General features: G+C 33.6%; 1 protein-coding gene across 4 annotated transcripts in view; it reads right to left on the minus strand.

The window, feature by feature from the left end:
- Positions 1–15,000, minus strand: part of LOC134258661 (one cut domain family member 2-like) — a 19,700-nt gene that overhangs the window by 1,611 nt on the left and 3,089 nt on the right. The window contains exons 2-4 of one of the 4 annotated variants that reach the window (XM_062741204.1): positions 8,061–8,138; positions 7,141–7,192; positions 1,868–2,010 (exon numbers count right to left, since the gene is read on the minus strand). In XM_062741204.1, the coding sequence (XP_062597188.1) occupies positions 2,004–2,010; positions 7,141–7,192; positions 8,061–8,138 (137 nt within the window). In that variant the 3' untranslated portion in view covers positions 1,868–2,003. Of the gene's footprint in view, positions 2,011–7,140; positions 7,193–8,060; positions 8,139–15,000 lie in introns of all 4 variants that reach the window. The other 3 variants (XR_009990201.1, XM_062741203.1, XM_062741205.1) reach the window with 3 other exon arrangements.

The raw sequence follows: 15,000 nt of genomic DNA on the forward strand, positions 1-15,000 counted from the left end.
GATGTAAAGAATAGGATTTTCCTATCATAATGGATTTCTTGAATTGTAAAGCAAATGTTTTGTAAATTATGTAATAATGTATACAGCAATAAAAAATATAAGAACATCAGATCTTCAAGTTTGAGATTTGATCAACAAATAAACTGTTCTTTAGTGGATTTCTAATCCATTGTAAATAAAATCCCAATAAAATGGAATGTCTTCTGAAGAAAAAAACAAAACATGGGAATGTTTACAAAAAAATCTATGAGCTAACAAGTGGAATGTGTAAAAGAATACAACAGAGAAAGCAATGAGAAAAGTTACTTCAACATGAGATTTGAATCAGCACCATTAAAATTACCAAATTTGGTGACCGTTTGCAAAAAACAGAATTAGTTACTTGTTTAGAAGTGACCTTCCCCCTTCCCAATTAAAAAATGAAATTAATTGCCAAGTCCTCCTCCTTTTTGCCATCAAATGGACGCAAAAAGATCAATAATAAATAGTAAATAACAAAATAAATAAGAATCAACAAAAATCAACTGACAAAATCAATAAATATTGCACAATCAATAGATTGGATTTGATATCAATTAATATAGGCACTCCTCACACTCAGACTTAAACTACTGCCCTACCCTTACAATGAATGACTTACTGAAGCAACATGTAGACATTGTTGGTTTTTCTTCTGAACCTCTCCCTGCCCCAATTTAGTCTCTCTTTTTCATAATATGATTGACCAATAGTATCAAATAAGCTTAGGCAAACTCCCTCCCCCATTTTTTTAGTTATCAAATTTCTTACATGTTTTGTTTAAAATTTACTTCGACTAGGAAAGTGAACACAGTTCACACACAAAAATATGTCAAGGACATAAAACACACTCAAATACATTATTAACTGTAAAATACATATTTTTTTCTACTAACACACCTTCCCATAATCCATTGTTTGTGTAAATGCCGATGACAAAAAAAAATAAATCACTAACCAATAATAATGATGGACGTGCATTACACGCCCTCACAAGAACAATTCAATGTATACTAATTTCAGTAAGCCAAACAATTTACAACCAGAAGCAAAATAACTAGAAAAAGAGATAAAAATTACAATAATGCTAACCTTTAACGAGCACATGGAATTCTCACAACACATTATGAAAAACTTGGAATGTTGTTCTTCTCTCTACATCATCAAAAAACAGGATTTCATGACATTAAATCTATAAATAGCAATAAAAAATGTCACACAACATATGTAAATATATATGGATACAATGATTCTTCATTAGATTCTCTTGACCCTGTCTAACCCCATCAATGGAATAATCCTGAAACAGGTATAGAGCACAGATCAGTCCATTCTGAACACACAGGGTTCTAAGGGTGTTGTGTTGAATGAGAGTGGTTCGGTTTCAATGAGACAGTTTCACTGTATAATCATCACGCAATCTCAGTCACAGGGAGAAATCATCTCATATTCTGTAACGACTTAGAAAAGCGCAGAGAGGGACAAAATCTGTGGAGCTTAAATGTTTTTATCTTGGCTAGATGTGAGGAAAGGACGCGAACCCTCCAATAAAGAATACGATTACAAATACCTTGAACAAAAACTCCCCTTACTGGGTAAATACAGTTTTCTTCACATCTTTGTAATTAAGTCTTGTTAATACCCAGTCAGAAATGTAACATATAAATATATATAATATTCAATGACGCAATGAGATTTGGTATACTGATTGACTTCAGCTTGTTTTACTGACACTCTCGCGATTGTTATTTCCATCATCATCCCTCCATTTATCCAGACTTCGACGTCTTGCATTCATAAAGAAATTTGCCACTGTGGTGACTTCCAGTCCAAGCTGTTGTGCTATAGTTGCCTGCATTTCTTTTGAGGGCCTCTTCGTTTCCTTAAATATTGCATGTAGTGTGCGTCTCTGAATATCAGTAAATACTAAACGAGGTTTCTTAGGTGATCTGCTGTCCTGCATTGGGAGTTCTTGTTCTTTCCGCTTACAAGCTGAAATCAAATATATTGAACAAATTAACAAGAAGCTTGCAGAACAGAAACTTAAATTATTGTTCATATTTTTCAAATCATTTCACTGATACTTCATCAAAACATGTCTCTGACCATGAATGCATGCTACAAAATTTACATTTGACAACAAACACAACACTTCATTCACGCAAAAGCTACTGGAACTATATCTTGTACAATTCAAGTAGTACACGATATAGTCCCAAATAAAAATAATGAAACAAGAACATGTGAAAAAACTAAAAATACACATTTTTAATAGTAATAAAAAGTGCACATTTTCTTCTTCTTTTTCATCAAGTTTTCTTTTACACTTAGCATCATGGCTCTAGAATATATTACATTTAAAGTTTCTAATATCATTTTAGACCCCTACCAGATTTCCCTTTTAAACCAAGAACCTTTCATTTAATTCAGTAATCAGTACCCAAGTTTCCCATTATTAGGCTGTGTAAGGCAGACATTAAGACTTGGTTTTTCCTCTGTAAAACAGCTGGGTGTGCAGTATGCGTGGTAAAACTCCTGGCTTCTCAGGTTAATTATTTATATTTATACTTTTACCTTCATCAAATATTAAGGGCAATTTGGATAATAAGACAGTATACTAGTGGAAAGATCTGCTTTCCAAATGCGACGTGTATCTATCATCCTTCAGGATTAATCAAGTGTGAACTTAGCCATATCTGCTTCCACAACTATAGAAGGGAAAGTCTGAGCCCCAATCATTATTACGGTAGATAAGTGCAATTTCTGTTCCTCCTCTGAAGGGTGTCATCTATAAACAGGGTCATAACTTTAGTTGTCTAATTTTTCTATGATGCTACACTGGTAATTTGTCCTATGTTATCTTAAATTCTACACTTTTCACTGCAGAAAATGCATGGAATCCCCATTTAGAATTCTTTATGAGCTTTATCATGTTACTGTACCAAGAAGTGGCCTAAAATAAACGGTTATTACAAGTTGGCCAAACTCTTCAGGATAACTATTTGTGCATTTTTGGATGATAAGACCTGATTTTTTTCAATTAACTCTGAATTTCAAAATTTACGAGGGTACTATTAACTGCCAGAAGGCAAAATAACCGTACTAAATTAAAGAAGATCCGTTATAAAAATTGTATATGTTTCTTGTAAATTTTTTTCAATGTTGACTTAACCTATCTGCGCTATCTAATTTAGGAAGAAAACTGGCGAGAAAAACAGGAATACATGTATTTACACTAGCTATCTCCCCCATCTGTGACAAAATAAGGCATGTCCACATTCTCTGACCCTCTAATCCCCTGCTGGCATCTTTATGAAAAATGAAAATGACACAAGAACACAAGCTTAGTCTTGGTAGGTAAATTGTCCACGGTGTAGTAATAAGAAATCAGCTGCTGGGTTTATTTAGCAATCAGACAATATTCCCATTGCCAAGAGAAGTGTCGCGCCACTCAGTAACACAAATATGGCAGGTAAATTTCACTAGGTAATTCACACCTTTCTCAGGACAATCACAAACTACGCCAGTGCACCTGTCCACCGAAGTCGACAAGTGACCCTAACACTACCTATATCTATTATAGTTAATGGTGAGAAAATAATCTAGCATGGATTTGGAGATTTTAATTTGTTAGGAACGAGGAACATCAAAGACTTAACTCTTGATCTCCCCAGCGATCTATCTCACTGAAATCATCCGAAATTTCTCTTTCACTTTGATTTAAAAGTCAAAAAGTAAGAGTTGGGATGGCACTGAACTGTCTTTTATCAACATTTTTGTAAAATCTGTATTTTGGTCTAATTTTTATGGGTGAGAATGAGCAAGACTAGTCCCAGCTTGGTGCTAGAAAAAAAAGGGCAACAAACAATATTAAAACTAAGTTAAGCCTTGCAGAATCAGAAATCCCTCAGTTCTCCTGCATACACAAAGCTGGCTGCATAGAACATCAGAGTTAATGAGCTGGAATTATATACACTGACAATGGCACTAATTTACCTGTCCAATCACAACGGCTAGCTTTAGCCTTCGCACCTATTCTCTACCGCTAAATACTCAACCTTAACGAGTTTATACTCTTCGGTTTAATGAAAACTCTCTTCCCTAATGAAAATTGTATAGTTGGCAACAAAAAACTAACTAGCAAAGGAGAAAAGTCGGATTAATAATACAATCTACTGTTTCAGCTCAAGAGAAATCATAGGCATGAAAACCTTTTTTGGCCTCTAATTTAAAAATAATTTAGGTCCAATGAGAAAACTTTGATAATGCAATTAATTTCAATGTGCTATATTCAAAGTGGACTTCATCTTTCATCAAGAATTTAATGAGAAAAAAAAATCCTACAGAGCTCTGAGAGATTTTCTCCTGGTGATGCCACTACAGTTTCATGTTCTTAAAGCCACCTCTATTCATTTGAATGCAACAGGATGATAGGAGATTTCATTAGAAGATTGTACCCTATCTCACATGTGAAAAGACCCAGGTAGATTATCATGACAAAACACCGTTTCTGCTCATTCCATACCGTCCTGCAAGACTCAACAAAGGCCAATGGGAAAAAAGCACCTAGTTGCCTAGACAACCAATTAGCTGAAAACTATTCCAAGATTTGATATCTGTTCCAAGTGAATGAAGTGTTACATAGGAGATAGGCGTTCTCTTTCCATAAATCATACAGGAAGAATGTGCTGAGGAAAATCAGTCCACATCCAGGAGAAAGGGACAGGAAACTACGCGAGAAAAAGACAGAGAACTGAACAATTTATACGACTGTTGATTAATTTTTGGATTAAAAAAGTTTAACTAAACTTACTAGAAGTGTTATGAATTTTACTTCATAACATAATCTTTTTAACTCTACCTAAAAGACATAGTTTGGTTTTTTTTAAATTTTAAGACGTGTGATTATAAAGAGCATAAAATAATTGATAGTGATGAAAAAGGAAGGTGTTTTAATCTAAGGGAATCAAACAGCTGACAATGCAATCAGAAACAAGATTTCGACAGCCTCATGTTTATTGTTCTGCAACAAATTCTATTTACACTCCAGTATTTTTATGGATTTTATAGATTTGTTTTGAAATTTCTCGTGCAACAGAATACTTGAGTTCTAAAAATGGTCCTGGGGATCAATAAACTATTAAACTTGAATTTATCTAGCAAAGATAGTCCTAATAGTCGGCAGAAGCGCCTGGTTGGAATGCAAACACGGAGTTAAGGCCTAAGCCAGGATGGCATTGTGTGCTACATTTGTGGGCCCATCACAAGAGACCTGGAGACTAGCAGCTGTCTTAGGCAATGACGTCAAAGCTGCTTTTGAAAGGCAATCAAGGAAGAGAGTACTTAGCAGCATCCAAACATTCCTACAACATGCATAACCGATAAGACTATACCAATTATACCAAATTCATACACCCAGCCTCTGTATATTCTCCCTTAGTTAATTTTAGCATTTGTTTCCTTAATCGCAAAAATATAATGTCCTAGAATCTTTTTACGTACTGTAAACTTAAATTCCCCCCCCCCCCAATAAGGTCCCCCCCCCCCCGACATGCACTGGGAGACAAAGGTCATTATTCAGTGTTAAAAACAGAATTAAAATTTTTGCTTAATGTGAGTAGAATTAACATTATATAAAGATAGATTTCTTGAATTGCGATTGCATCCAATTTGTGACAATTTTCCACAGAAAATTTGTGACAACGTACCATGGGAAAATTAACACTGGAAAAAGTACATCTTTAGTAATTTATTTTGGCTTTTTATATCCGTATTTCTGCTAGTACACAATTCTAGTTTCATTTTTTAATTTCTGTTTAGAAACCTTTAATAACTTAACAAGTACAAGGACAGAACAGTTATCTTTTGTCTCCTCAATGGAAACTTTATCTGTTGAATAATTCTAATATAAATATTTGACAACCCTTTATTTGAAGCAGTTGAAGATATCTTAACCAAAACGTCACTTTTGAGATAAGATTTGTAAATAAAAAATTCTTCTAAACTTCCGTAATTTAAATTTTTTTTCTCAATCTCTTATTGTGTAAATGAAATATTTACATGTACCAAAGAAACATGTTCACTCAAATATATAATTTAAATCCAGACTTTTCTGTTGCATACATAAATCATTTAATGCTTCTTACAAAATATCATTTAAATAGGATCTATATTTAGACATTAGACATATCTGGGAACTTAAAAGCTACACTTTAAACTATCACTTCAATTCTTTGCAACAGAAAGAAAGGTAAGTAGATTGACAGTGGGTAGCACTGAACAGGTAACCCTGACAGTATGTTTGAGTCTTCAGTGACTTGGAGAGCCCTGTTACTTACTTAACCATCTAACCGTCAGACCCCCCTAGCAAAGGACTACCATCTAGAGGAACAACCCAGTCACTCTCAAGGGTCTTCATTGTCGACAGCCAAACTGTCATTCTGAACAGTTTGCTGCAAGCCCCCAACTCTCCATGTGGATGTCAAGGAGGCAAATCACACACACGAACTCCACAAAAAGGCACAGTTGTCCATTGTGGAGGTAGAAGTCTTGTTTTCGTTGTTGTTTTACCAGGGAATGCGTGGTATTAAAGCATGGGGACTAAATTTGTCAGCTTTACCCTTGTTATCTTACACAAGGCAAACAGGGATACCCCCAGAATAAAAGAAACGAGCATTCATTTCACTGTATTCAAAATCTGGACAAATATTTAGCATTTATAAAGGAAACTTGACTACTCAGAAAAAGAAAATCATTTAGGGGGGAAAAATTGTGGAAAATTCTGTTTAAGAAATAAAGTGTTTGTTTGATAACGATAAAGAAATAACTTGGGTAAATACATACACTTCTAAACCCATGGGCACAACACTAAAAGAAGTCTTTTTAAATCTTTTCTCCTGCTCTAAGTTTGATAGATCAAAAGAAGAACCATTATGATTTTTTAATATCATAAAAAGAAATTCTCACCATTTAACATTTTTACAAGTGGTTCAATTGTCTAATATTCTTTTTACGATGACATCCATTTTTGAACTATGGATAATTATGGAGAACACTTTTTGAATTGTGCTAGTAGAATATGGCGATCTCGTACCAAACTACAACCATGCGTAGAATACAAACCTGTCCAACTGAAACAAGTCAAGGTCAGTATCATCGTCTGTAAGGGGATATTCTGAAAGGTAAACACACCTCATAGCAAAAGAAATCAACAGTCTACTCAAAGACTAATGCAAACAAGGCTTCTCAACATGTCAACATTTAATATTAACAATTTGACAAAGTCTTCTTTTGAAAGAATTTTCATTTTAATTTATGAGATTTCATACACAAATTATTTGAATTTTAGATTATGATAATGAAAAATATACACATATAAGAATTGTTATAATTAATTATCTGCACAACAAATGTTGACAATTTTGAAAAGTCTTTTGTATAAAGAAAGCAAAAAATAATAAAGTCACCAAAATCCAACATAAAAAATGCACTTGGCAGAATTTGTATATATAGCATGCATTTTGTTGGTTCAGAGACAAGTTTTTTTCTTTCTATAAGGTGAGAACAGGATAAACATAAATATGTAATAAAAACCACTGCCCATCATCGAAATCGTCGGACCAAGCTTTTTCTATTGCAGAGAGAAAATTATGAAAATAATGATGAAAGACATGCCTTTCTTGTGGAAAATTTATAATGTGAATAAGAATTTCATAACTGCATTTAGTTGCACTAACATTTAAAATCTTGTTTTTAAAAATCAAAATATCTTACTGAATTTTTTTAAAATTCATGAATATCACATTGAATTGCAAAAAGCCATCGAAATGCAGGCTATAGTATGATGTTTAATCCCAATCTTTGGTATTTACTTTTGATCGTAGCATGCTTTTTTACCGAGATCTTTAACAAAGACTTTCCAGAATGTGTCAATCATCTTTACTTCAATAGAGTTGGTGTGACAACAAGATTATAAGTAACAAAACAAAGTCCAGAGGACCTCGATGTGGTACAGCGAACACAGAACAACACGTTTCTCCTACCTATTGTGTTGGGGTGACCAAAGCCTGAGGGCGGGGACCCATCTTCTTTTTTAATGTTGGCTTCATTGAATGATTTTCCTATGGAGAGAATAGTAAAAATTGGTATCTTTATGAACACATGTTTTTCGTTGCTTTTTTCAGATTTGTTACCAAAGTCCAAAATGTTTTCAGGAAATTGTAATGTTTTCCAGTTTTTTAATCTCTTTTTTCAATGGACTTGACACTAAAACATTTCAGGTCCATTCTTGTAGCACTGAAAAGATGCATGCTCATATATAAAATTTTATTGAAAAAAAAATCAAATAATTTAACACACTCTGAATCTAAACTGGTGCTCAAAGTCCTGCTAGAGACCAGACATGGGGAGTTGTTGAGAGAGAGACACTCTGTTACAAAACAACAGACAAACACAAATAAAACAGCTGGGGAACAAAAACATTAAATGTAAGAGGATAGTCATTATTATATAATAAGAAAACATGATCTTAGTAAAGGGTAATTAAGTCACAGCAACAAGTATAAAGGAGTCATCCATTTCATCACCTTTATTATTCTATAGCTGAGATATCTTTGTTGCTATCTCACTGACTAACAACGCTAAAAAATAATTTACTGGTGAAGATGTCCATGACTTAATTAGACGTCTATGTATAGATACCCATGGTAATACCCCTTAAGGTATTATTCTTACAAAAGATTAAAAGACCTGCTCCCTTTATACCTTGATGTAGGAAAAAAATTAAAAAATTCTGTATCAGGTCTAACACAAAGAAAGTTTTCCTCTTTTTGATTTAATTCTGATGTTTTCAGAGACAAATTAAGATTCAAATCTTCTGGTTGGAGAAAGAAGAATAATTCTGTATCTATACCACACCATCTTCAAACATGGAACTCACAGAAGGAGTGTGAAAGCAGCTTAGTTGCTATGGCGACAAGATGCTGGCTATTATAATGGAGAGCCTGGAAATACCTCCTGCTGATCAAATAGCCAGCATATTTTCTTTGTTTAGAAAACACTCTTGATCAAATTTATTCAAATGCAGAAATTATGTTGTTCATTATCCAAGGATCCTTCAAAATGAAGATTTCATTATATACCTACTGTACTATTAAAGTATATGTATACAATAATTTTTTTTAAAGTTGAGACCATCATAAATCATTCTACTTTTAGATCCCATTCAAGTGTACTTCCACATATGGTATTTTTTAATAATTTAAATTATGACTCATACAAAGTCAACATAAACAAACATACACACTCAAAAGAAAAAAAGAAAAAAAACCTGGGAATGAAACCACAACTGCAATAACCTTAGCAACACATGGCTGATTGAAATCACAGTGCCTGCCTACTCAGGTATGAAATGACGGGATTTTTCCCCCGTTTTTTTTTTTTACCTGGTCATTAGAAGAGCTAGGGAAGACAGCAGCCTCTGAATCATGTGGCTGAGATAAAACTGTGATATTATGAAGCTACAGAGCCTGATCCTGTCATTTCTATCTGCCAGCCTTTGTCTTCAAGGTTTCAGAAAAACACTTGAAATGACTGCTAGTCACTCTCTCACTACACCTGATGATTAAACGACCAGTAGGCTCAAACTCACGAGAGACAGGAAATAAAACTGCACAAATATAAACTGCATTTGCCTTTAATAATTTTAGAAATCCTGAAAGCTTCCATTTTTTTTAAAAGAGTAAATTCTGCAGGTTAGAACTGCTATAAATACAATTTGGTCTCAGATAGTCATAATTGAATTTTCATGTCTTTGTTTTGATTTTATAATGCAAGAAAAACTGCTCAATATACCTGGAACTCAAATAAAGCAATTTCATATCCACAGTTGACTTTGCATCTAAACACTGTAAATATGCACTCAGAAAAAGCCTCTGTTTAGAGCATCTTTTTTCCCTTCAGTTCTATCTATTCTGATGTTAACTGAGCTCCCCTGAGATCTTCAAACAATGCCATACAGCCATTGGTATTGCATTAATAGACAAAATTACCCTAAACACTGGTAACTGTCAATCATTCCAAATTCATCTTGGTTGTGTAGTTGTATAAAAGGTCATAATTGGAAGTCAAGAAATGTGGCCCATGGAGCTGGGAAGTATTTGTAAATTTTATTCGATGCCTGCAGCGTGATGCTGCAAATTTACATCATTTTCACTTTGCGAGACATGCCCTGTGACAAACAGTATCAAGTGCAAGAACTCTACACAATAAAAAAAAAATATTACTGATATCACTAAGGAGAAAATTAAGAATTTTGAAACCAGAAGCTTTAATCATGTTCCTATACATCCGTAAATTACCAACAATTACTAAAAAAAATACTTGGCAGCTAGAGCAAGATTCAAGAGCATAGCTACTGGATAAACCTTCAGCTCTTGCAACAAATATAGCCCCCTGCATTGAATGTATCACTGTAGAAGATTTATACAAATCGGAGTTGTTTTAAGTTGGGCTTGTCATCTTTATTCCAATCAAATATGAATATCTCATCATGCAAACTGAAAGCAAACAAAACTTGTGGATGCTAATTGCAAAGTATGAGACTGCTGATGCAAAACATGAGCAAACAACTTTGTTCAAACACTGCGGGAATGAACAATGCGGCTACAGTTGGAGAAATTCCCAGCTCCCCGCAACTATTTGATGAAATAAAAGAGGAATGGCGGAAACCCTCTAATTTGTACGTTTACCAACACTTGTACAGCATTTAAATCTGTGTTTGTAGAAGCTGGCTTGGTACTCAATCCACTTCCAATCTAGAAGGGGGGAAAATTCAGATCTATATTAAAATCCAACAGCAAATGTTTGGTCTTTGAAACATTAAAACATCATCCTCGTCATATCAGTACTTTTTCCCCTTTTTCATTCTTAAAGGTAAACTATGAACAATTACCCCAATGGTCAAATGCACATTTCCCCCGAAATGTTATCAAAATTATTAAATCTTGTTCTTTCTAAGTCCTTAAGTGTATTGACCCTTGATTTCAAACATTACAGAATAAACTTATTTGTGTTTTTTTTATCATTATCATTTTGGGGCCAGAATGTATACAGGATGTGCTTAAATTATGCCTCTTCATATTTTCTTGAAATCCCCAATTGCCAACTATTCTCATATCGACAACACAACTCGAAATCCAATAGCTACAGAAGCCATAGAAAAGAAGCTCAAGTATAATAGTCTTCGTACGACATTGCAGCACAGCAAATAAGCCATAATTTGTTTTATTCACTATGCCAAAGCTGAAACAGGGAAATTCCATTTAGGACAGACTTAGTGGTCCTCAGTCACTAGCTGTAAGTCCTGCAGACTTGTTTGGATACATTGTGTGGTGTCTTTGAATTACTGTATGCTGATTCCATGTCCCCACACAGAAATTCTCACAGGACACTGGTAAAATGAAAAGATATGGCATTCTAACTTGTCTAAAACACAAGTTTCTGCTCAACTGAGGAAATGATTCCATCCCAGAGCACTGTACTGATTAAACTCTCTAATATTACTGAAGTATAATAAACTTAAATTACTTCAGTTTTCCCATCCCGTATTAGATATATTATGAGCCAAACCCATCTATAACAGCAATCCACATAGTAAATACACTGTATAATGACAAATCCTAAGTACAATACCACTACAATTCTACATAGAATGCAACTCTTCTGGCTTCACTCTTATTAAACAAATGATTCATATGTCCATTCATGATTTAACAAGATTTTTAAAAAGCTTTAAATTTTGGTTAATACCATAATTTTCAGTAAAAAAAAAAAATCATCTTTTGTTTTTATTTTTTATTGATATCAGAAAAAATCTCAACAGAGTTAGATTTTAAATTAATTTTGGGTACTCAAACTCACTGTGACTAATTAAAACTTCAAGGTATATGTAGGATTGAAAGAATTTGGAAAAAATGATTTACTCTGCTCCTATTTTGTGATGTTTAATGGACTTTTGAGTTCAAATACCGTACGTTTGTTACCTCTACCTATCGCATTCCAAACACCTTACAGTTATACATTTATAAGCTTCAACCAACAAAACAAAGCTTGGAAGCAAGAACTGATTTCTCTTTTGCATATTATTTAATATTTATATATAGAAAAAAAATCTGGGGAAAGATATATAAAAATTTACTTTTTCATCTCGCAAGAGTTTGTGATTACCGGTAATTCTACATACTATGTAGTTTGGGTTTGGTATACTGAAATATGAAATATGAAAAATACGAAAAGGAGGAGACAAACTAAGTTGATTCTGTGACAAACAGTACCAGCTGGCAAACACAATGTAGTGTGCTGAATAATTAAAGGCCATCTCAACCCCTCAGCTCACAAAAGCATCAAATTTACAGCATGATAAGCACTGCAACACAATAGTCTCTTAACTATAATCCAACTTAAAAATAGGGTTCCTGTATGTACGTAAGCACCATCGTCATTATCAGTTTTATAAAAAAAAATAAAACAAAAGTATGAATCATCTAAAAAACATTTCTGATAATGATAATAATATAAGTGTCTCCTTATCTCTCTCACTATATAAAATATTAATTAAAGCCCAATCCAACAGACTTCTAGATTTCCTGTGTGTTATAAAATTACCTTTTAAACAAATACCATGTCTTCACTAGCAAAGTTTTTTGTACATTCTTCCTTTTTTTAAAGCCAATGTTTATTTGTTTTTTCCCCTAATCCTAATTCTGAAAATGTATTGTCAAGGGACACACTCTAAAGTTTTTATGTAAATCACACTGCATGACCCTGACAGACTTCAATGGTAGATTTAGATAGCATGATTGAAAACTAAAACTATTCAGTAGATACAAAGGTGGAAGCAAAGGGGCTCTCTTTATAAAGGGCCTCCTCTGTAAGGTCAGGTATTGTATATGGAAAGATTATGTTTAGTCTCACCATGTATGTTATCACAAGAGACAGAGAGAGAAACTTATTATTCAAAAATTTTAATAAAATATGAAATAAAATTCCAAAAACTTTGTCCCTCTAAAATGTATTATTTCTGTAAAATCTCCAACAGTATCCCCCTGATTAAAAAATTCTTATTTGACAAGTTTTAAACTGAGAAACAAAAATATTAAATGAAATGTTACAAAAATTCTAAGCTCATATTGTTGTCTCCAAGCGAAATTCTCCCACTTCATGACCAACAAAATACAAGAGGGATGGAATTCCCGCGATAAACCCATCTCCTTCACTGTTGCTTAGTTGCAGCATGAAGTCACATAAAAGGAAGCATTCTGCACAGCAGAAATGAAAACTAATAAACAAAATTTCTTTAACCAAAAGAGAAAATTAATTGAGTTCTATTGCTAAGATATCAGCTTTACATACTATTTCAAAAAATCTTTCTTCTTTTGTCATGTATTGTCTATTTTTATCTAAAATAAATTGTTTCTCTTTATCTTTGTAAAAAAAAATTTCACCAGCAGCATGCTTATATTTGCTTTACAAGTGGTATTCTAATTTTAGCATCACAGTCTATCCTGCACAGCTGCTACTGCTAATTTCATTATTTGGTGGGTACAATTCTGTTTATATGTAAAGTGATTTCTGAATATCTAGTCTATAATGTTAACATGCAGTTTTCTCTTTTGTATATATCATGCCAGTTGTGGTTAGTAAAGGGGAAATAATCCATGCCAGACCCAAGGGAGAGCAATCAGGGTAGCTTTCTGAAAATTAGTAAAAGCTTGTGTCTGGAGTATAGTTTCTTTCTGCGTAATATAAGTTGTTTTATGTCTGTAAGAGGATTCAGTTTGAATATAATACATTAGTAGTTTATCAGCCCAAGATGTCATGGCTATTAGTAGATACAATCCCATTCCTAGGAAGTGAAAATAAAATACCTGAATATAAACCCACCAATCGCTACCCTCGATTAAAGACACTGGTGGAGTGGAAATCTTGTTCAAAGATTTCAAACTGAAAAAGACAGCAATAAGATGAGGATGTGCAGAAAGTAATAAAGCTATTTATCTTATTAATTAACTTCAGAAGTCATTCTTGCATCTCTTTCAGCTTAAATTAGACTAAGCAAAAGTTTCCTTGAAATTTCGGTATAGCAATTTTATGTGGTATTTTGTGCAACATACTGGAAGTTATGTTGATGCCATTTGTAGCTTTTTTTCCCAACATTCTGCCATGCTCTTGTAACAGGTGTGCTATTATATGGTACGTGGCAGATGGTCGCTAGAGAATGCTGCCCAAAAATATTCAGGTACATAACACACTACTGTCACATTTTTTGAAATCCTCAACTAACTAAAAGATATTTGCTTTGTTGTTAAAAGGGTTATAAAATATTTTTAAAAAATACGGATACACTGATGTTAAACCAAAACAACTCAAAAAATATTCATGGCTTTTCCAAGCTGCTCTGGTTACAATAACCACAGGTAGATGTGTAGATAATTACATTACAAGAACACCTGACTCTTGGAGTTATTAGAACTGCCACTACATAGTGTAATTGGGTCCAAATGTGACAACACCAGGCAGATGGGGCATTTCTAATAATGCTTCACAGATCTAGCAAATGTATTATCCTGCTTTTACTATTATTCCCTAGGGGCACAATGCAGGGGAAATTAAATCATTGAAGTCAATGAGAAAATGTTTTCTTTTTCATGTTGTCTCTCTTTTTTTTTTTTGGCTCCCCCATTCTAACAACACGATTAGTAGTTAATAAATATTCAATTTTTAATTGGTTTCAATTTAGTTCATTTGAAATGTCAGTCTTTTCTATTACAGAAATTAATTGCTTGGACTGATCTAAATAATTCATAATGCCCCTGGGCTGGCCCCTTGTGGCTTTGACAGTAGTCACACTTACTATCCACATGTCTTTGTTTACCCAAAGCCAAATGTCAACAATGCTGAACTTTTCTTTGTTTCCCCTAACGT

This window comes from Saccostrea cucullata, unplaced genomic scaffold (assembly GCF_032062105.1).
Source record: "Saccostrea cucullata isolate Sc308-1 unplaced genomic scaffold, CSIRO_AGI_Scuc_v1 ctg487, whole genome shotgun sequence".
Classification (NCBI taxonomy): domain Eukaryota; kingdom Metazoa; phylum Mollusca; class Bivalvia; order Ostreida; family Ostreidae; genus Saccostrea; species Saccostrea cuccullata.